This window comes from Molossus molossus, unplaced genomic scaffold (genome assembly GCF_014108415.1).
Source record: "Molossus molossus isolate mMolMol1 unplaced genomic scaffold, mMolMol1.p scaffold_m16_p_13, whole genome shotgun sequence".
In the NCBI taxonomy this organism is placed as follows: Eukaryota; Metazoa; Chordata; class Mammalia; order Chiroptera; family Molossidae; genus Molossus; species Molossus molossus.
This window is the reverse complement of record NW_023425348.1, coordinates 82,043,811-82,066,923: the sequence shown is the minus strand read 5'-3', so window position 1 is coordinate 82,066,923 and position 23,113 is coordinate 82,043,811. Positions and strand designations below refer to the sequence as shown.

Below are 23,113 nucleotides of genomic sequence, written 5' to 3'. Positions count from 1 at the left end.
TCAGAAGAGCCCTGGCCGGTTTGGTTCAGCGGTTAGAGCGTCGGCCTACGGACCAATGAGGTCCGGGTCTGATTCCAGTCAAGAGCACCTACCTCAGTTGCCATTCCTCCCTGGCCCTGGTTGGGTCATGAGGGAGGCAACCAGTCGATGTGTCTCTCTCACATCGATGTTTCATGATCTCTCTCTCTCTCCCTTCCTCCCACTCTATGTGATGATAAATAGAAAAATATCCTTGGGTGAGGATTTAAAAATACAAGTTTTAGAAGATAAGGTAGGTACCATTAGCATCCCTATTTAATGCCTGGCAGAACTGAGGTACAGAGAAGTTAAGTAGCTTACCCAGGTTCATTCAGTTAGCGAGACCTTGAGCCAGGATTTGAAAACAGGGTCTGATTGCAGAGCTTGTGCTCTTAAGCACACACAACACTAATTGTCGAAGGAATGATTGATTTCTTGCTGCTCCATCCCAAGTACAATACTAGATACAAAATATGGGCCCATCACTGGGGCCCGGTTTTGCTCATCCCTGGCCACCCCTCTCCTTATGCCCCAAAGCACAGAGCTCGGAGAAGGGGCGTGGCATCTTTGGCTTTGCCCCAAAGAGCCTTCCAGCTCCAGAGAGATCAGACACATAAGAAAATAAAAGCCTTATAATCAGGGCTCAGCACAGAAATGGAGAAAGTGGGACATTCCTGTAAGGGTTGTCCAGTGCTGGGGACCTTCCTTTCAGACAATAACAGCAATCATCAGAAAAGTAGCAGTGACAACTATTGCCTATAGAGGATTCACTGCATGCTAGGCGCTGTGCTAGACTTTCTTCAAGAGCTATCTAATTGAATCTTCATAAGAAACCCGTGTTCTACAGCCATGTGCATGAGGAAAATAAGCTGGGAGAGGTGTAGGCACCTGTGAAGCTCACACAAATGACAAACGGTGAGAGTCAGAATTTGCTCCCAGGTCTGAGTAGGTAATGGCCACACCACCCTACCTCAGGTACAGCTCAGCTTCCCACTGCTTGTCGAGGTAACTGCCATGTGACCTGTGGACTAGTTGTCTGGTCAGGTTGGGTCTGGGAGTAGGCACTGCGTCTCAGGATATACCTGATGAGAATCTGCCCAGAGTGGAGTGGATTCAGGGTCTACAGCTCACCTCTTCCCCAGGTTCATGTGGTTGGAGGTACAAGATATTCAGGGCTGGGTCTACTCTTCAACTGGGTAGTTTGGACCCAGGTATCCATTTTATTACACTTTATAATTCATATACAAGCACATATATATTCTTTTATGTGCACAATCTATTTCATAATAGAAAAGGCCATCACGGTAAAGTGAAAGGTAGATGTGGGATTTAGGTTAAGACTTACTCCTTGAATAGATAAACTACATCCATTTTAAAAAGTGCCCTTAAAGCTGGAAGTGTGAAAGTGTCCTTTGTTCCATTATGCATCTACCCACCCATTCATCCAGCCATCACCCCTGCTATTCCTTACTTTCTTTCATCCATCCATCAATCCATCCAATAAACATTTCCTGAGTGCGCAGTCACTGTAGCTATAACTAGGCAACAGATAAAAATAACTGCCTGACACTCACTTACCTCAAAGAACTCTAAGTCTAGTACAGAAATGAGGGAGCCAAGGCCCAAGGTCACACAGCAAATTAGGGCAACAAGATAAGGAGACGTGAGGACCGTCTAGGCAGAGGGGAACACGTGGGCAAAGGTGGCCTGGCTGGTGTGGCTCAGTGGTTGAGCATCGACCCATGCAACAAGAGGTCGCCGGTTTAATTCCCAATCGGAACACATGCCCAGGTTGTGGGCCCGATCCCCAGTGGGAGGCATGCAGGAGGCGGCCAATCAATGTTCTCTCTCTTTGATGTCTCTATCTCTCTCCCTCTCCCTTCCTCTCTAAAATCAGTAAAGAAAAAACTTTTTTTCTTCTCTCTCTCACATAGGCAAAGGTTTGGACCTATCTGCCTCCAAAGCAATTCCCTCAATTGCTGCTTTAAAACTGCCTCCCGGCTCTCCTCAAGGGCCCGACGATCCTGCCTTACTCCACTGCTTTCATTTTTGTATTCTTTTGGAAGGGGATGAGGCAGCCAGCTGCTGCTGTCCAGCTGTTATGTTGGACCACAGAGCCCAGCCCAGATGTGTCAGCCCCTCTGTGATGGGTAAAGTGGCTCCTGGGCCAAGAGCCAAGGACCACGGAAGCTGCAGTGAGGGCTCTGCCCCAGGAGGGTTGGGAGAGGAGGTACACTGAACCGGTAGCAGGGAAGCCCATTATTGCCTTGTCAAGTTGGCCTAGTTGATGATGTGGTGTGTTCAGGTCATGGGGTTCAGGGTGTTTTCTGTGATGATCAGAGTTCTGGGCCATATCTTGCCTCTCCCAGCTTCTCCTGAACCAGATAACCCCACCCCTACCTTTTTCCCAACCCTGGTCAAGGGTCCTGCCACTAACTCTGGCTCCCCTAGTCTGCCCAAGGGGGTTACATAGTGTTCCAGCCAGAGCAATGCTCATGGTCTTGACTTAACTCCACCCAAATCTTCCTCCTCCATCCTGCCCCCTGGAGTGCTGAGACTTCCAGAAGAACAGCCTGTTCTCCAGCATCTGGAGCTGGTTTCTTGAGGGAGGTTCGGGGGCAAGCCAGGTCCCAGAGTGGGATGCTCTGGGAGAGCCTCAATACCAAGGAGGCATATAGTCTGGGGAGGGGAGACACAACGGGGGATGTCCCCTATGTTCCCCTCTGCTGGCACAGTAGCCAGGCCAGGCCAGGCCAGACATAAATAGACTCTCCCAGGGAGTCCTGGGAGCTGCAGAGAGCAAAGGTCTGAGTTCCCAGGCAGGATGGGGAGCAGCATCCCCAAGTGAGTAGGTGGATAGGGTACAGGATGGGCTGTGGAGCTCTCTTCTCAGGCTAGGCAATCTCCTGGCTCTGCTCCTAATGCTTAGGCATCCATGGTGCTCTCAGGATGGGAGTGGAGGAAGAAGAAGGTGGGGCCCCTCTGATATCTGATACCCCAAACTTTCCTTGCTCTAGAGGGCAAAGTTCAAACCAGTACAAGAGCTTTGACTCCATGGGATCCCAGTCTGGAGAACAGAGTTAAGATGTCCCCTCCTCTCTAATTCTCAGTTTTTCATCTGCCCAGGGGACAGTGATGCCTATACATGCTCAATAAAAGGGACACAGTCCCAGTCTGCCCCGATGAAATGCCCTCCGGTAATTCCTTTGCCAATAGGGATGGGGGCATTGAGGAGGGAGAGTGTGGAGGTCACCTCCTCTGAGAAACTTTCCATGACCTTCAGCTCATCTGGATGCTCTTCCTCAGGCTCCCACCATGCTCTGCTCTATTGCGGCACCCTGCGGTGCTGTCGCTCTCCCTCTGTCTCTAACTGTGAGTGCTGGAGGTCACTATGCTCCTTTGGTGCCCTGTTGTTAGACGGGTTATGTGTATTGGGGAACAACCAAGCAAATCCCCAGCTGGTCCAGGGAAGCCAGAGGGACCTCACAGCAGATCAGGGTACAGACAGCATCTTCCTGGGATCTAGCATCCCCATCACTCTCAGGGGTGGCCAGGCCAGGACCCTGAGAACCTCAGGTTCCCTTCAGGAATGATCGGTATACACAGGCCTGTCTTTTTAAAAATTCTCCCTCCTCCCTTACTGGGATTGCCCCGGTCTGAAGTAATAGAGCAAATCTTTGAAATGGAGCAAAGTCCACTACAATGTGACCAAGCTTTGGCCTCTGTCCTGGGGCCCATCTCAAAGAAAGGCAGGCAGAACTCTTATCTGAGGGGCTGATAAAGAAGTGACTGCCTCGTGCTCCTCTGGAACTTTCTCATTTTGGCCTGCAGCATGCAGTCAGTAATGTTTCACAATCTTTACTTTTGTGCTTTTTGTGATAGTACAGACCCACAGAAATATCTTGCTTTCCATTGATCCTATAACACCATAACTCCACATTTTACATGACTGAATATTTTGGACTCAGCTTATTGCCTTATGGTGGAATTTTACTATATTAATCACCTATTATGTGCCATGGTACTGTTGTAGGTTTATGGCAATGGACAAAACCAACATGGAACTTGCTTTTTCACAGAGGAAATGGACAATAAGCCAATAAAATAACTGCAATCTGAGATAAGGGCTATAAAGGAATCAAAGAACTGAAACAGAAAATAACAGAAGGTCCACCTGAGGTGGTTGGGGAACCTTTTTAAAGAGGTGACATTTGAACTGAGGAAGATGAGATGGAGAGAATAGAAGGGAAAACATCCTAGATGTCAGGAACAGCATGTGCAAAGGCCCTGAGATAGGACTGGAAAAGACTTAGTTTTAAGTTGGTGAATATGGATCCGGGAGTCCCAGAGCAACCTGAACAAGAAGAAACGGGGGAAGATGGAAGCCCTAGAGCCAATACTCAAGGCTGAGACCTAAACCACAAGTTGAAATTTGCTGTGGCTCAGTCAGCTCCAGGCCGTCCTGTACCAGGACCTGCAAGTATCTGTGCCACATACAGGATGGGGATGGCTCAAGGCAATGACAACTCCCTGGAAAGCATGGCAGCCCTTCCTGAATCTCAGAGACAGTGCAGGTTGCAGGTCTCTGCTGGCTGGGAGTAGATGAGCTTAAGTATCCTTTTTCCCTCTCCCTAAAATATGTGGGGTCTGCCTAGGCCCCCCTTCATTCATTCAGCAATGGTTGGTTGAGGCCCACATTGTGCTAAGCACTGTACATGGCACTGGGGATGCAACAATGAACAAGACAGAAAGACCCTTGCCCTCAGGGAGCTCATATCTCAGTAGGGGAAGCACAAACAAAACAAAACAAAACAAAACAAAACAAAACAAAACAAAACAAAACAAAAACCTGCCACAAACAAACTCAGTGTTTTAGAGGAGTAGGTATTTGGGGAGATCTCCCTTCCTGAATAGGAGGAGCCCTGAGATTTGGGCTCCTCAATTAGTTTTTCTCCATTAGTCCTTTTCTAGATTCTACTCTGAGACCAGAGTGCTTTGGCCCTTGGGACACACACACACACACACACACACACACACGTATGCACACAGGCTCACACAATACACCCTCTCCTTTTAAGGGCTGTTAAAGGCCCACACACAGACATAGGAACACCCAAATGCACATACTTCTCTAATCTCCCTAAATCCCCCAAAGCCTGGGGTGGTGGTTGTGGGGTGGTGGTGTTTTTCTGATTTCCCGTTTAGCTCAGGAGAAGCCAGGCACGGGGCCTGGGCAGCAGTGATCAGGCTTAGCTCCACACCTCCCTTCTCCTGGGCTGGTCCCCGGGCTTGGTCGTTCCCCCACCTGGCCTCCCCAGCTGCTGGGAGGTAAATGAGTGTGCTGGGCAAACATCCTTGAAGCTTCCTGCTGCTCCCCTCTGAGACAACAGAACTTCTTTTCCTCCTTCTCTTCCCACCCCATACCCTGCCAGCTGGGGCTTCTCTGGGATCCAAAGCCATTTTATTCTAGAGAAATTAGAGTCATCCCTTCCCCTTAGCTAGAGGAATGAGGCAAAAAGCAGAATTATCTCTATCTGGAGATATGACCTGTTCTCCCTCTGGTCCTTGATCCCAGTTCTCTGAGCACCAGATTCTCTCTCATACCTGCCCAAGGTCTGATCACAGGGCACAGGGAAGAGGGCTCTAGGGTGGCCGCATCAGGGACTGTGGGAGATGTGGGGAAGAGAAGAAGCCCCCACCTCTGGCAGGAAGGGCAGCCCCTTCTGAATGGTGACTCAGAATCACATAGACAAGACTGCAAAAGCATGACAGTATCTTCACAAAAGAAAAAATAAAGCACCCTTGGCCATCTCCAAACACACCTGACCTGGCTTTGCGTACTCATTCTCCTGTCTCTGTCCAAGTGAATGCATGCTTCTTATGTGGTATTCAGGGTGAGTATACTTTTTGATGTTTGCTTTTTGCACAGAGCAACAGAGGACACACACTTTCTATGTGACTTTATGACCTTCATCTGGATTTTAAAGAAGGACAGTAAATATCCTGCTCCTCATCTTCCAGACTGAGAAGCACAGAGACTCCATCCCTTCCCATCCCTAACCCTGGAAACATTTTCCTATCCTCGTGTAGAATGAAAAGGGAATTGGGGATGGGGTTGGTATGGAGTTTCAGCTGGAAGGGACCTTAGATACTTAAATGGAGGCACACAAAAGGAAAGTGACTTGCTCAAGGTCATACAACTCCTACCCGAGTAGTTCTTCCTGCCACTCTATCTAGTCTCTCGAGCAAGTTAACTCTGGAAACTTACCTGCCAGGCATTGTCCTACATTAATCTTTCATTAATCTTATCACTAAATCTCTACAATAACATTGTGGGGAAGGTTCTGTATCTCCATTTTTCAGATGAGGAAACCAGAGGATGAAGAGTCACCTGTCTGAACTGCCCAGCTGGCTAGTGGCAGCACAGCTAGAACCAAATCCCCTGATTTCCAGTACAGTTTTTTCTCTCCTCTTAGAAATCCTTTCCTTTCCCCTGTTTCTCCTGGCCTGACCTAGGACCGAGGTCAAGAGCTTTTCCAGCAGGACTTTTCTCCCCAAGCCCAGTGCTGGACACCACTGTCTGATTGTGCCTCCTTTCCTGCGCTGGACCAAGGCCCAGATGAGCAGCTGGGAAGGCAAGGCTGAATGGAGCAGCAGGAAGAGGCTGGAGGCGGCAGAGTTCATTCAGAAGAAAGCCCAACTCAGAGCTGCTGAGAGCTCTGAGGGAACTTCACAGGGGGCTCTACTACCCTCCTTGGCTACAAAGGTACAAACTGCAACAAACCCCCTCCTTCTGACCAGTATCTCCTACCAACTCTAGGAGAGGTGTGTGGAACCCCAGATCCATGCCACTTTATTCCTGGGATCTGTGCCAGACCATCCTTAGAAAGACTTGATCCAACCTTTGCCCACTTTACAGACAAAGAAACTGAAGCCCAGGGAGGAGAGCTGGTGACATGGCTCAGGCAGAAGTAGAGGCAGGACTAGAACCCAGCTCTCCCCACTACCAGTTCAAGCCTTCTGCCCTCTTCCACTTGGCCTCTCTGCTGAAGTGTGCCCCCTCTGACTGGGACCAGGAGCCTTCCTCAGAGAGTAGGGTGACCCAGCTCTGCTGCCTAATGAAGGTCTGAGAGACCTCACACGCCATGCCTCCCAGACTCAGGTTCCTGCCCCTTGGCTGGTTTCCCAACCATCAGTTTAGAAGCCAGGGACAGTTTAGGTGCAAGTCCAAGATGCCCAACCCTTCAAATCTCTATGTACTTGGCTTTTATCTCCGCAAGTTTATCTTAGTCCCAGCAGGTAGAGGCCAGGAAGTAGAGACCCCTGATCTCTGGATGTGTGTGTGTGTGTGTGTGTGTGTGTGTGTGTGTGTACGCGCGCACGCACGTGCACGTGCATGAGAAACTGGAGGTTCACAGCATGGGGGGCATCCTACCAGATTCTCCAGGTTGCCCACATTTTGACCTGGAAGGCTCTTCCGAACCCAAATATTTTTTCCTGTTACTGAGCCCATGCCCCTCCCCCATGGCAGGGACTTTGGGCTGAGCCTGAGAGAGGGAGGGAGGGAAGAAGAGAGAGAAGCCACGTTTCCTTAGGGTGGGAGGGGAAGAGAGAAAAGGGAGAAAAAAGACAAGCCCAGAGACAGAGACAGTCACAGACAGAGACAGAGACAGAGAAAGAGAAAGAGACAGTCATCGAGACACGAGAGACAGAGAAATAGACGGAGACATAGAGATAGGGAGAAAGACTTCCCTCCTTCTGAGCGACCCCCCCCCCCCCCCCGCTCCCCCGTGCTGCTCTGACCAGCTGAACATCGGGTCCCTTTCTGGGGGCATCTCCTCCTGACTTTGGGGAGGCCGCGACAGCACCCCTAAGTTTCTGGGTCTGGCTCAGAACTCGAGTCTGGCTCAGGTTCCCCCAGGGAGCGTCGGGTCTCTGGCCCTCGGAACACTCCCCTGTGCGCCTCCCAGCGGACGACCAGCTGTGGGTCCACTTCGCACCCAACCTGGTCCTGGAACCCTGGGCAGGGACAGGATTGGTAGTGTCTCTTAAGCTCATATCGGAGAATCGGATGACCCCGACGCCTGGACGTCCCCTTGCCCTGGAAGGCCGAGGCCAGTGTGTCCAGGAGGGGCGCGTACTGGCGCAAGCTCTGAGGCCCGGGTCCAGGCTCCGGGACCAGGGAGGTCCTGGGGGATCTAGGCACCAAATCTCAGAGCTCTAAGCACGTGTCCCTCGGGGGTATCCTGGATCGAGCCCCTTCCTCCGCTTCTGCCAAGTGATGTGTAGCCCCGTCCTTCCGGGGGCCAGGCGAGCGGCGAAGAGGGGTGCAGAGTGGTGGAAGGGGCAAGAAGACCCTTCATCTTACCGCATTGTTGAGGAAATCCGACTCGTTCAGATCCCCCAAGTCCAGGAAGCTGGATCCGGGGAACAGTCTGTCGGCCGGGAAGGGCTCCAAGACGGCGTCCATCGCGGCCGGCTCCGGAGACCCCCTTCGGCTGGGCTTCCCTCACTCCAGGGCGGCGACGCGCCCGGCCCAGAGCTCCCGCTTGAGCGCTGGCGAGCGGGCGGGCGGGGGCAGGTCCGGGGCTAAGCCCCGGGGGAGGGGCGGGCGGAGGCGGCACTGCCCCGGGTAGGGGGCGCAGGGGGCGCGGGGCCTTAGGGTAGCGGCGCGGAGAAGACTGGGCTCAGGGGCCCCGGGCGCACCGCGGGCATTTAGCCGACTCCTCTTCCTCCTGCTCCTCCGGGGGCACAGCTGGCTTCCATGGGGAGCCCAGGAGTGGGGCTGAGGGCTTGAGGAGCGCCCCCGGACAGGGTGGGAGCCGGGGGCGGGGGAGCTGAGAGCTCCCCCGAGACTGGGTGGCTGTCGTGCGCTCCGCTCTCTCTGCGTCTCCTTCAGCTTGGCTTCTGTCACTTTCCTCTCTGTGAAACCGGGAACCCCTGGCTGGTTAGCCCAGCTGGCCAATGCGCCACGCCCCCACATCAATATTCACGATAATTTCATATTAATGAAAGAGGGAGCGGCCCGAGGAGTCGCCCCTCCTCTTTTAAAGAGACAAGCTAGTTTTCTTTGCCAATCTGTTCTCTGATGGCTCTCAAAACAGAGGCCTAAAGCAAAATCGTCCTGGAGCCAACAACTGTGTTCCTGGAACCTCAGCACTTTGTAAGGCTTTGCTACTCCCGTAAGTGCATGAGGGAGCCTTCTTATTTCCATTCTTCCAGCCTTGTGCTAGAACCTGAACCAAGTCCAAGTCAGGGAATTCCATCTCACGGCCCCTTAACAGATCTCTTAATGGGGAGATTTCCACATATTTCCTTCTCCAGGAAGCCTTCTTTGACCCCCAGGCTGAAGCATTTACCTCCACTATATACTCAGAGGACATAGTGTGCTTATCTCCACTGGGGTGAGTTTAATGTGCCATTGTCATTGTTTGTTCTGTGTCTATGACCCTAACTGGACTCTGAGATCCTCAGGGCAAGGACTGTATCTACCTTTCCTGTGTGTGAAAGGACGAGGTGAACAGCAGAGATGAGGCAAGGACCCCTCTTCTCATCAATCATTAAGTTCCCCTAGTAGTTTGGAGAGCAAGAATTTGGAGAACAGTGGCCAGGGAATCTGCATGAACCAAGACACTGGCTGGCTGTAAGCTCCGTGGTCACAGGACACTCCCAGGCCCCCTGGATCCATGACCTAAGTGGCCCGCTCCAGAGAACACCTTAATCTCTTGAAAAGGCTGATAAACAATCGCCAAGCACCTGAACAAATGGAGGTGGTTCAGAAAGGCACTCCCTCAGAGAGCTGGGCACACTGGGTCGTGGTCAGAAGTCATTAATAGGACTAAGTGTCCTTGCTGTCTGGGGCTTTAAATGAGCTCAGGAACCAAAAGGTCTTTAAGAAGCAGAGATGTCATTGCAGCTAAGCCAGGGATGTCACTGAAATGGCTCTCTCAGTGCCTGAGTGGGAGAAGGGCACACACTGAGGCTGACAGAAGCTGTTTGCTTGTCTGGAGTGGGCTTGTGGCTTTCCCCCATCTCATGACCCAGTTGACATAGTTCTGGAGAATGAAGTTCTGACCCTCCAGGCTGTCATATGACTGTTAGCTCTCAGGCCTCCTGGAGAGTTTGTTCCAGAGAAGCTGGGAATAGAGCCCATGCTGTGTGGACCAGTTCATCAGCATTGTGACTCTCTCTGAGAAGTTAGGCTGAGCCCAAAAGAAATCAGTGAACTCTGAAAACAGTGGCAGGTAGAATTAGGGTGCTGAGATCAGAGGTGTTTTTTTCAAATGTGTCACATCTGATCAATGGGGGAGGAGGGGCATTCAAACCCTGAGAATGTGGCTGATCCTATTCAGGGCGGGGGTGGGGGGAAGTGGTATCTGGCTGGGTGAACAAGCCAGTCTGTGGTGGGTGAGCTTGTGCCAGCAGGTGTGTCTGGCTCCTGGCTCCTGAGCCGGAGTCCCTGCAGGCCCCCAGGAGGAACAAAAGTGCCCCTCTGCCTGAGGTTGGCTAGAAGTTGTGCCTGTGTTCCTCCCAGCCTGCTCTGTAATTACAGACACAGGCACCATTTAAGTGATTGGGGAAGATTATACAGTTTTAGATGAATAGGATTAGAGTGTCCTCTCTTTCCTGATTCTTACCCAGGTGAACACCCCAGGAACCACTGAAAATAATCCTGGGGAGACATTCTGGTTCCAGTAACTTCTGTGGAGTCTGAGAGGCAGGACCTTCAAGAAAAGTCCTGGGGTGAAGGGGTGGGGAGGAAGAGGGAAGAGGGAATAGGCAATGCAGAGCCTGGCACATAATAGGAGCTTGACAGTTGTTTTTCTTGGATGAAGGGATGGCAAAGTCCAGCACAGATGAGAATGGCAGAGGATATGTTCACATATTCTACATATACTAATGAGCACCTATGATCAGTCCCCAGACCAGACACTAGAGACAGACACTGGTGATTAAGAAGGTACATTCCAGAGTGAATGAAGAAAGCTGGGGGTTAGCAGGGCTTTGAGATGATGATTTGAAATAGTGATAAGGAATATGAAGGGACTAGAATAGTGTGACATGACTGTGTGTGTAAGGAAGGCCTCTCTGAAAACGTGACTTGTGAGCTGAGAACTGAATCATGAACTGGAATCATTTATGGGGTAAAATGGAGGGAAAAGCATTGGAGGCAGAGGGAACAGCAAATAGAAGAAAAGGAGAAAGAAAGACTGGCAGGGGCAAGACAGCTGAGATGATGAATGTAAGACCCAGCACTTATGGTCATACCTTAGCTCGAGGCTCTATTCTATTTAAGTACAGGAGAGAATTGCGCCAGATTAGATTAGAGGGACCACCTGAAGCCTCCTATAGCCGCGCATCCCTTCTATATTATCTCTTAAAGGCTTTCCAGGAGTGGACATTAGACGGCTGGAATTGGGTCTCAAGTCTGGGTTCTGCCTCAACAGGGAGGGCTTGCTCCCTCTCTGCCAGTCCTGGGCCTGGCCCACAACGCAGCCCCTTTCCGGCCAGTTCTCTACATCTGAAGGGCAAGGGAAGGAGGTCAGGACTGGTTCTTTTTTTTTTATCCTCACCCGAGGATATTTTTCCATTTTTTGTACAGATAGAGTGGGAGGGAGAGAGAGAGAGAGAGAAACATCGACGTGAAGAGACACATCGAGTGGCTGCCACCCACACGACCAACCAGGGCCGGGGACAATCTGCAACCGAAGTACGTGCCCTTAGCGGGAACCGAACCCGGGTCTCTCCGGACCGCAGGCCGACGCTCTAACCGCTGAGCCAAACCGGCCAGGGCAGGACTGGTTCTGTAAACACCTCCAAACACTCCAGGTCAAGAAAAGCACAGACTGTGGCCCCTCCTGTTATGGCCTCAGGAACATCTGGTTGTTGCTGTTCAGCAGCTGCTACAGCTGTGAAGCGAAATGCATAGACATTCCAACCCAGGTAGTGACGCACAGGAGAGAAAGGACAGAGATAAGCCTCCTGCCCGCACTGAAGGTCAGGGTGGAGAGAAAGGCCCTGCCAGGCTAAGCTGTGAACAGAGATGGTGTTTGTGAGGTGTGTGTGTGTGTGTGTGTGTGTGTGTGTGTGTGTATGGGGCGGGGGAGGGGCTTGGCTGGGGACTGCCACACTTTGATACCCTGGAAAATCACTGCCCTTCTCTGGGTCTTAATTTCCACATCTATAAAATGGGAGAGATGTTAATGATTCCTAGGGTCCTGTCCTCTCCAAGGACCTTCTAAATGTACTCTTACCAGGACAGTCCCTGGCAGGGAGCTGGGGGGTGGGGTCAAGGACCTGCCTCCTTAGGAGGCCTGGCACTCCCATTTTCCAAGCTTCTGTCCAGAGCTTTCACAGGGTGCAAGGGTGGGTGTTTATACTCAGCAGGCAGGCCCCGGGTGGTGGTGAGAAGGTCACCCAAAGTAAACCTGTCTTGTTTGCCTGGCTTGTAAAGGGAAAAGGCTTTGGCACACTCTAACAGGAACTCCTGAGAAATGAAAACATATTCATCCTGGAGATTAGGCTGACTTCCGGGGCACAGATGGGGCCCTTTGTTCTCATGTGGCTCCCTAAACTGGGCTGCATGGCTGCTCTCCCGGTGCCTTCCCACCCCACCGGGGCTGAACATGGAGTCCCAGGTGGCACCTTGCCGGGAGTGTGGAGGTGGGCTTCAGCCCCTGGCGCTGGCATTTCTTCAGCCCCTTGGCCTATGGTTCCTCCTCCCTTCACCCTGAACCATAACAATATCTGACATTTATTGAATACTTGTTCAATGCCAGGCAGTAAATACTTATATTATCTTGTTTAATTCTTGGAACAAGTTTGTGAGATAAATATATTATTCACTGATTCCAAGATGCGCACTTTAATGTCTCTGAAATCAGAATAGGTCTTATGATCAATGGTATGTTATTGTTGAATGGGCAGTGTTCTTTTGTCCTCCTCCTCCTCCTCCTCCTCTTCCTCCTTCTTCTCCTTCTCCTCCTTCTTCTTCTTTGTTCATCTTTACCCAAGGATATTATTTCCATTGTTTTTTTTAGAGAGAGTGGAAGGGAGGGAGGGAGGAGAAGAGAGAGAGAAACATTGATGCTAGAGAAATACATCAAGATTGGTTGCCTCCCGCATGTGACCCGACCTGGGCCGGGAATCGAAACCCAGATACATGACATGCCCTTGACCAGGAATCAAACTCGTGACCCTTGGGTGCATGGGCCGACACTCCCACCAAGGAGCCATACCGGCCAGGGCTGTTCTTTCCTTCTTAATGTACATAAAATAAATCGATGACATCTTAGATTCAGTGAAAAATGATGTTATCATCCCCAATGTGCAGGTGAGAAAGCGAGGCTCAGGGAGGCTCAGCGAGGATACGGTTTACCACTCCTTTATTTCCCAGGAAACCAAGGCCTAGGGCCATGGGAGGTGGCCCAGTTTTGATGGGGCATAGATAACACTGAAATCTGGGCCTCCAGAGTCCTCACCCAGGGCCCTTTCCATTCACCCCAGATGAACTGCATTTTCTCACTGGGGAGAGGCAGGGGTGAGGGGAGGGCGGTCCAGGGCCTTCTTCAGCTAGTGAATCACCAGCCACCTTGCCTTGGAGAAGGGCCTTAAAGATAGATTTCTTTCCTTCTGCAAATTCTCTGAAGACTGAAGTTCCTTAAAGACTAAGAAAACATTTGCCTTCCTTCCAGCTCCTTTTCCTGGTAATTATTTTAGCTGCTCTTTCCCTGAATTTCTGTTCTACTGTCCCATCTTTGGACTGGAGGCTGGCCCACCCCTTGGCTCTGTCTGCCTGCCGCCTGGGGACCAGCCCCACCCGCTTCCTGCTTTGCTCTCAGTCCTGCTCTGAACTCACCCCTTTCTTCTACCTCAAACCACCTGCACCAGCACTGCTTCTAGATGCCTCTATAACCCAGGCCTCTGGCTCCAACCCTGAAGGCATACACTCAGGCATATCCCTTCGTCCTCCTTGCTCTCTTCAGGTACAGTCAAAGGAGAAAAATCAACAAAGCCAGTCTTTCCTTTTGTCCCAGGAAGTCCTCAGGCTGTCAGGGACACTCCCCTGCAAATCCTGCCCTAACCAGGGCTGGCAGAGCTGGAGGTGAGGGGCTAAGAGGAAGAGCAGGGGCATGGAAAGTCAAAGGCTTGACTCTGCCTGTGAGCCACTGACTTGCCAAGTCCCTCCCCGGACTCCTTTTCTATGCCTCAGTTTCCCCAACTTTCAAGACTGCTGAAGCTGAAGTGGCTCCTTGCCAGGAAGCAGAAAAGCAGCCTCAGACATTTAAATCATAGGCTTTTGTTAAAATGCAACCAGGCACGGTTCAGTTCAGCCGGGACTGATATCCGTCCAGGTTAAGCCAGGGTCTTAGATTCTTCACAGTAAAATGAGGGTTTTAGACAGCATGATCTCCCAGGTCCATTCTACCAGCTCTGAACTGCTATGATTCTGTCTGCCTCTGCCCAGAAAACAAATGTGGGCCTTGTGTGTGAGGAGCCCATGTGTTCTCTGGACATCATTTGGCCAGGAGCTGAGTGTGCAGCCATGGTGGTGCGACTGTGTGCACACACGGCTCGGGTGGGTGACCCTGTGTCTGAAGGTGTGGACTTACACGCGGGGCTTCTGCCATTCGTGCACCGGTGCAAGCCTCTGGAGGAGAATACACCAGCCCCTTCTAGAAGCAGGCCCGCCCCTCCATCCACATCCATGCCACCGCGTGCAGCTGCAAATCTGGTTTCCATCTTCTTCCAATAGGCAGCAGGGCTGGGGGAGACTGAGTGGAATATTAATTATGCTTTTGCACGTGGCTGAGCTCCATGAATGTGGTGGTCTGAGGGAGCAGCCTGAAGCTATGTGGGGAATGAGGGGAAAGCCACAGAAGCGGGGTTCCCTGGGGTTTATAGGCATGCTGGGGAAGGGCAGAGCCCTGAGACCCAAAGGGTGGGTGGCAGGGGAAGGGAGAGAGCTTCTGAAGCCAAGGATCTAAAGACAGCAGGGAAGATCCTAGCTAGGTTTAGGGTGATTCCCATGTTTGCCTCACCCAGGGCCTGGCACATAGTAGATGTTCAATAAATGCTGAATCAATAGCTGACTGTTCACGTGCACAACAGATCTCACAGATACTCCTCACCTGGGAGGAGATGGAGGACCAAGCAGGAGGGAGGAAGGAAGTGGGTACATATTAAGCACCTACCATGAGCTGGCCACTCTGAGAAGTCACCGTCAAACATTTTATTTTATTTCAGATACACAAAGGCCCTAGAAGATAGTATTATTCTCCCTGCACACACATTTCCCCTCCACGACTTGCCCCTTTTGGAAGGTCCAGGGGAGAAATTTTTCTTTGACTTCAGGGCCCAGAAAAGCTGGCAGCTTCTGAGTCGTGGGTCTATTTTTTCATCTCATGGGCACTCTGGATTTTGTAGTTCACTGAATGTCCTTCTTTTCTTGAGCTGCCGGAAACTTCGGAGATGAATTTGCTGGGGCCCACCTCTTGCAACAGGATCTCACGGGGATGCTTTTCACTGATTAACTGCATCCCTGGATTTATCTTATGTTTTTTAGCCCCCTTTCTCCATATCCTTCTTCCTTTCTTACAAGCCATCTAATTCCATTGTCTGTACCGTTTCCCAAATACCTTTAATACACCCTGAAGCAAGACAAGGTGTAAATACAAAAATATTTTTACTTTTATATGGCTCAGAGAGGTTTTGCCATTTGTCCTAGTTCACACAGCTATTAAACAAGAGAGTTGAAAACTTGATCTCGGGTCTGTTTGATCTAATCTTTTCGCTGCACCAGACTCTAGGACTGGACAAGGTGCACAGTCATCAGGGGACTTTCTGGTGAGTAAAGAGGAGCCTGGGGCCTTTGCAGACGCAGCCTTTAACTCTTACCTGCCCTCATCCGGGCTCCCCTCCTTGAAGAGCAGGTCTAGGCGAGGGCTCCTATCTCAGGTCATGCACAAAAGAGGACTCTGGAGGCCCTGGGCATCCTCCATCCTCAAGGGCCAACCCCAGCCCCTAGGACTAAGCTGAACAAACAGAAAAGCAGCAGAGCTGGCCTTGGCAATCGCCAGTTAAAGCAAATACATATTCCAGATGCTCCGAGGAACGTTTCTGGAGCTTCCAGAATGAAGGGCGGACCAATTCCCTGGAGGAAACAAAGGGATGTGGGCCCAGGGGAGCCACATTTTTTTTCAGCTCTGTGGTAAGCAAGGATCCAAAGATCAGGGTGAGGGGCCCCAGTGGTGCATATTCTGTGCCCAGTTTCTTGCTGTATCCATTCAGACCTCCCCACCTGGAGTCTTTCCCCTGAGGATCCCTGGAAGAAGACTTAGGGGTACCCAAGGGGGGCCTACACCTACCCACCAGTGAATTCATTCCTTACAGGGGCTGAATTGTCCGACACATGCTCTCCAAACCTGGGGGACCCTTGGGGAAGGCACAAAGGATGAGTCTCATCTACAGTGGAAGGCGGTGTTGTTCTGAGAGCTGCAGAGAGCGACAGTCTCTAATAACCCAGGGGACACTGGCAGAGAGGCACAGTGACATGGAGCCAATGGATAAAGACTCAGTTCCTTGGGACTGGCCAGATGAGCCCTGGGCTCTCCAATCTGGGATGCCTTCAGACACCAGCACGCAGGGCCTGGAGGAGGAATAATCATAGAAATAATGATACTTACAAACTGCCATTGATTGTGGCTCCTTTGCCCTTCAGTGCTCAACCCATCTGCAGTGCAGGTCTCAACCTTTTACGTCGACAAAGAACTCCTAAAATCCACAAGACAAAGACCAGCAAGTCAATACAAATATTGGCAAAAAATATAAAGTATGAGTTTGGTACATTTATATAATAACATTGATCACATCCCAGGATCTTTGATAAGTATCTCCTATGTATATTCGCATACAAGCCTCACCACAACCTGTGGAGGTAGATGCCATGAGTACCTTGAGGCTCAGAGAGGTGAAGTCACTTGCCCAAGGTCACAAAATGAGTTGATCTGACTTCATGGTCCATGTTCATAAGGTAGGCGTTGGAATGACAGCCAGGATTTACTGGGAAACAAGGCCTTAGCAAAACCTGGCAGGGACTGGGGAGGGAAAGCAAGGGTGGGACAGGCAGCAGGTGGGATCCTCTCTACCCAGCAATTTGGGAAAGAAGCCTTGAATGGACCCCCAATTTCTAGATGAAGAGGCTTTTTGTTTTGTCTTTTTAAAATTTGTTGAATGGATAATACATCCCATGACTCAAAAAAATAAAAATGGAATACAACAAAAAGTAACCCTCCCATGTCTATATATCCTAACCTCGAAGTTCCCACCCTTAAACCAACATGTAATCAATTTTATTACTTTCTTGGGAATCCTTCTATGATGGGTGTGTGTGTGTGTGTGTGTGTGTGTTTATCTCTTCTCTCTCTCTTTTTTTAACTGAAAGGAGCATATTTTATACACTGTTCTATATATTCCTCCCCTCCTTAATCTGTTTTGGAGATCTTCTCATATTAGTATATAGAGAACTTCCTCATTCTTCTTCTTCTTCTTTTTTTTTATTGGTGCATAGTTACCCATTGTATGACTGTAACATATTTATTTGCCAGTACCCAACTGATGGACATTGGATTGTTTCCAATTTTTATTATAACAAACAATATAACAAGGCTATAATGATAACCTTGTTCAAGCACTGTCTATCTATAGGATAAATTCTCAGAAGTGGGAGAGCTGGGCCAAAGAGAATGTGCATTTGTAATGTTGATAGATATTGTCAAATATTTTGCATCAGTTTACACCCCACCAGCAATATAGAACATTGCTGGTTCCTAGTCTATAGTCTCTCAAACAGAGGATATTTGTCAGACTTTTGAATGGCTTTTGGTCTGCATTTCTCCTATTATTAGTGAGGTTGACAGTCTTTTTAGATATCTTAGAATAATTTATGTTTCCCTTCCTGTAGACTCTATTCCTATTCTTTGACCTTTGAAAAATTGCTGGTTGGTCTTTCTTATTGATTTCTAAAAGCTCTTTATATAATAAGGAGATAGTGATATGATTTGCAGGGGCAGTGGGGCCACTAATGGCATCGTCTCGGGGAAAGGTTGTAGAGTCAGATTCTTCCCCACACCATTACCTTCTCATGTCTAATCATTTATGCAACAAGGATTTTGAGTACTTCTTGAGTGCCAGGCTCAGTGCTTTGGTACCTGAGACCATAGGTGAATAGCTAAAGCCCTCAGGTTTCGTCAAGTCCAGTGGGGTCCCAGATCTGTAACCAGACAGGTTGCAGGCTAATGTGAAAAAAGCCGTAGTTCAGGGATTCAGAATGAGTGCTTCAGTAGCACGGGGGAGGAGGCCATAGCCTCTGCCTGTCCCAATAGACTCTGACATCTGTCTCTATCTGGGGCTGGCTCAGAGCTGCCAGGGTTTTGCCTGCCTCCCTTCTCTTGGTGGGTTCAGTCCTTAGATTTGCAGAAATGCTCTGAACCAGGAAGATGGCTCCCTCAAAGCATATTTACAGAGTGCTTACCACACGCCTGTCCAGGTGCCCATCCTGTTTACTCTGCCTTCACATGGTTCCTTCCCTGCCCTGTGCGGATCTTCACTGTCTTTTTCTACTCTGTCCTGCATTGCTCACCACCTGTTTCTAGTATGCATTCCTCCACTGCTCAGAGGATCGAAATCTCCTTGATGGCAAAATGAGAGATTTTCCTCTGGGTCCCCGCCCTTTGGTGCTTAGCATCTGGTGACATTCAGTGGAGGCTTGTTGGATGATTGATGTTGGATGGCTTGTTGGATGTCAGGGGAGTTGGAAACCATGGCTCATCTGAATTGGGGTGTGTGACAGGGGAGGCAAGAAAGGCACCCGTTAGGCACGGGAATGGATGGTATGCTACACTGAAACCCCAGCGCCAGGGCCCAGCCAGGAAAGGGTTAAGCTTGCCAGAATTTTGTATATGAAATGGCAAAAAAAAAAAAAAAAAAAGTGCAGACTAGCAATTGAGCCCTGTCTCATCCTGGTTCAAATGACATTGTCTGAGCTTCTCCAGCCTCGCCTCCTGCACTAATTACAGACCTTCCTGGGGGAGGAAGGCTGGGACCAGGAGGTCCTCATTACAGGCTCCCTCACTGAAGGAGCAAACCCCAATGACCAAACCCAATGACCAAACAAACTCTCTTGAAGAGAGACCCAGGGCCTCCCTGCTGCTGCCTGGCAGGAAAAGGGTTAAGCATGGACTGGAGGGTCAGGCCAAAGTACATTAATGGGGGGCTAAGGTACACCCTCACTGATTCCACTTGCCCAGGCCTGGGCCCCCTTCTCATCTCTTGCCCCCCAAGATGGCTGCTACGAGGGCTGTGTCAGGGCCTCCCTCTGTGGTCGCCCGCTGACTGCCTCTCCCTGTGGCCTGTGGAGACCTCGCCTTCTTTAATCTTCCATTTATCTCCAGGCCTCGCCCCTCTGAGATTGGCTTTGATGTGGGGCCTGCTCTCAGGGGGGAAATCAAGGGTTTCTGAGGCTTGGGTTGGACTCTGCCCACTGCCCCCAGCCCGGGCGGGCCCAGAGGTCTCCCAGCCATCAGAGCTAGACCCCAAGGGTGTCCTCTGCAGACAGGGCAAGAACTTTGGGCTCTGATCTTCAAGCAAATGGAGGGGCTCCTGCCTGGACCCCCAAATGAGGGAGAAGGCTCAGAAATAAGAACTTTATCACATTGTGTGATTTATTTTTATACATATCTCCCCCTCATAAAACTGGGTGCATAACAATGACAACAGCAGCAGCAACACTGTGTGTCAACTAAACACCAGGCACCAGGCTAAGCAGCTTCCATTTATGACATCACTTGATTCTTATAACTATGTGCTATAGGGATCATTTAAAAAAATTTTTTTTTTCTTTATTGATTTTAGAGCCAGAGGAAGGGAGAGGAAGAGAGAGAGAGAAACATCAATGAGAGAGAACATCGCTTGGCTGCCTCCTGCATGCTCCCCACTGGGGATTTGACCCACAGCCTGGGCATGTGCCCTGACTGGGAATTGAACTGGTGACCCCATGGTGCATGGTTCGATGCTCAACCACTGAGCCACACTGGCCAGGCTGTAGGGATCATTTTAAAGGGGAGAAAAGTGAGGGTTATTGATTCATTCATGTTCATAAAAATTTACTGAGTTCCTACAAGGTGCCAGGCATACAGACATGAACAAACGGGCACATTCCAACCCTTCTGTACTAGTTGGAGAGACAGGTCATAAACAAATGTGTAATACACATAGTATTGTGTCATGTGATATAAAGATGGTGCCTTGAAGAAAAGTATCATCCAGAGTGACAGGGACATTGCTTCGGACTCAGTGGTGTCCTTCTCTGTGAGGAGACAGAAACCCAAGTGGACGGAGGGAGTTAGCCATGTGACTATCTGGAGAGTGTCCAGGAGAGGCAAGAGGAGGAGCAAAGGTCAGAGACTGGAGGCACTTGTTTGGCTCCAGGCACTGCCATGAGGTCAGTGGGACAGTGACAGGAAGCAGAGGGCCTGGCACAGACAAAAGGCCCAGTGAATGTTCCGGGAGTGACAGATCAGTTCCAGCGCTTCCACTGACCAGGCAGGGGGTTGGGCAAGCCCTTCGCATCTGTCTGAGTCTTGGTTTGTCCATCTGGAAATGGGGGAGAGAACAATAGCTGCCTGGTCCGCCTGGGGGGCGGGGTTCACGGAGACCTGGCGTGTGAAAGAATCGTGCAGTGTGAGGTTCAGAAAGCGCTCTGCTGTCTGGTTCGATCTACTTGGCTCCCATGATGGCTCTTGACACGACTGCCTGAGGGCACAAATGTGTCCTTGTGACTGCTTGTCCTGCCCCATGGGGCAAGGCATGTCATGTCACCTGTGTTGGGAATGTGTGGTCCTGTAGTATCTGCTCACCTGGGTTGACAGCACCTGGAGAGCAGCTGCCTTGGCCTGATGTCTGTGGGAACAGCCCTCCAGAGTTTGAGAGGGGAAGTAGAAGATACAGAAACAGTGGCTTCCCTCCGCCCCATCCATATTGGGGCCCCTGAGATTCCCCCAGCTCCTTCTGTATCTCCTGTCCCAGCTCCTAGGGAAAGGTGTGCAGATTGCCTGGATACCTGCCATTCTATCCCACCTGCCTGTGGGCTCCTGAGGGCTGGGACTATTCCTTGCTCTTTGTATCTCAGGGAGCAACACAGTGTCTGGTGTATGATTGCTCTTACTAAGTGATGGTTGGATGAATGAATGGTCCATAGTTCTTGGAATCAGAGAGGCCTGGACTTGCAGGGCTTCTGGCCTTTACTTTAGCCAAGCCACTACTCCTATCTAGGCCTCAGTTTCCTCTTCTATAAATAGGGCATTTTTCTATATTCATGTATTCATTCATTTCCAGTCATCTCTTGTGAATGTTATAGTACTGTGGTGTGTTCTGGGGATACTGGCATTAATTAGAATCAGTGCTGTTCTCAAGAAGCTGAAAAGTGTCACAGGCATGGATCACAATAATTCAATGAAAGTGATAAATGTCTTTATGGAGGGCACCAAAATGGCTTAGAGGAGGGCGTAGTCTGCTCTGAATCTGAGCGGGGTTTGGGAGAGAAGGAAAGATTTCACAGTATGGGGGGCATCTTATGTGGTTCTTGGAGGACGAGCAGGTGTTTGCTAAGTGGAGAAAAAGAGAAAAAGGCATTTCAGGCAAAGGAGACAGCATGGCAAATACCTGGAGATATGGCACAGCCTGGCACCTTGGGAACACTGCTGACAGTTGGGTATGGCTGAGAGTTATCCAGGAGGGGAGGGTGCGGTGAGGTACAAAGCTGGAAAGGATAGCCAAGGGCTAGATCGCGCGGGGCCTCAGAGACCCCTCTACGGAATTCTAAGAGCCATCCTGAGAGCAAATGCGAGTCACTGGCAGATTTTATGGAGGCAAATAGCATGATCAGGATTGCATTTTCCACAAACCACTTTGCTATGGTGTGGACAATAGATTGGAGGCAAACAAGACTAGAATCAGCAGGTGGAGTTATGAGGCTGCTGCTATTATCCAGGCAGGATATGATAAGGTCCTGAACAAAGTTAACAATGGCTTACAGTTATCCAGCACGTACTATGTGCCAGGCAAGCTCTACGTTAAACATTTGCAAATGTAGCATTTCATCCTCATAGCTCCCCTGTGAGTAGATGCTATTATGATTATCGCTCCTGTATTACAGATGGGGGAATGGAGGCTCAGTCACGGGCTAGCAAGTGCAGAAGGAGGACTTAAATCCATCCACTCTGACTTCAGCACCCAATCTTCTGCTAACTGATGAAAGCAGTGGGCAGAGACAAGGGCTTGGAGTCCAGAGCCGGTTAGGAGGTGGGCCCACCAGGAAGAACATTGGTCAGTGGCATCAACAGTGAACCCAAACAAATGAGCGGGTTTAAGGGCTCCTCCAGCACTAGGTCTGGGATGCTGGGACAGTATCTAAGCTCAAGAAGAAGGATCCAGCATGTCACTGTTACTGTTTCTGTGAGCCTCCCCATAGGGTCTGACACGAGACCGGGCTCCTTCAGAGGTATCTGCTGGAGTCATTACGGCCTTGACCTGTTTCCCTGCAGGAGTTCTGGCCCTGGGAGAATGTTTTTGCAGTTTCCCCTGTCTTTCCAGGACCCTGCCCCTCACAAGAGGGCATTGCTGGTGTGTGCACACGGGTGGGTGGGTCAGCGAGCTCTGGTCACCTCAGGGCTTTCACTTACCTGTGGGTGGGCCAGGGAATACCCATCTCCGCGGGCCCTGTGCATCCTTCTACCATAGTGGAGCAGTCTTTTGGAGCCTGACTCCTGGGCCAGAGCTGAGAAAATGAGATCTGCTTCTTATTAAGTGGCTTTCAACCAGCATTGGGGATCCTGTTTGCGCTTCCTCTTCTGGGCCACGGTCTGAGATGCTGGCTCCCCACTTACCTCTGTGGACTTTTCCAGGCCCCGCAGCCAGCTGGGCCTGCTGACGTCAGGAGACCGATGGACCGTGTGCTGCCAATTCATCCCCAGCTGTAGACACCGTGGCCTCCACCTGCAGCTTCGCTTTGTCCTTCACAGGTCAGGGCATCGGTTTT

General features: G+C 50.4%; 1 protein-coding gene across 1 annotated transcript in view; it reads right to left on the bottom strand.

Moving 5' to 3' along the window:
- CREB3L1 (cAMP responsive element binding protein 3 like 1) overlaps positions 1 to 8,943 on the bottom strand; it is a 35,537-nt gene extending 26,594 nt beyond the window's left edge. The window contains exon 1 of the mRNA XM_036258951.1: positions 8,387 to 8,943. Within this exon, the coding sequence (XP_036114844.1) occupies positions 8,387 to 8,488 (102 nt within the window). The 5' untranslated portion in view covers positions 8,489 to 8,943. The remainder of the gene's footprint in view (positions 1 to 8,386) is intronic.
- Between the last annotated feature and the right edge of the window lie 14,170 nt (positions 8,944 to 23,113).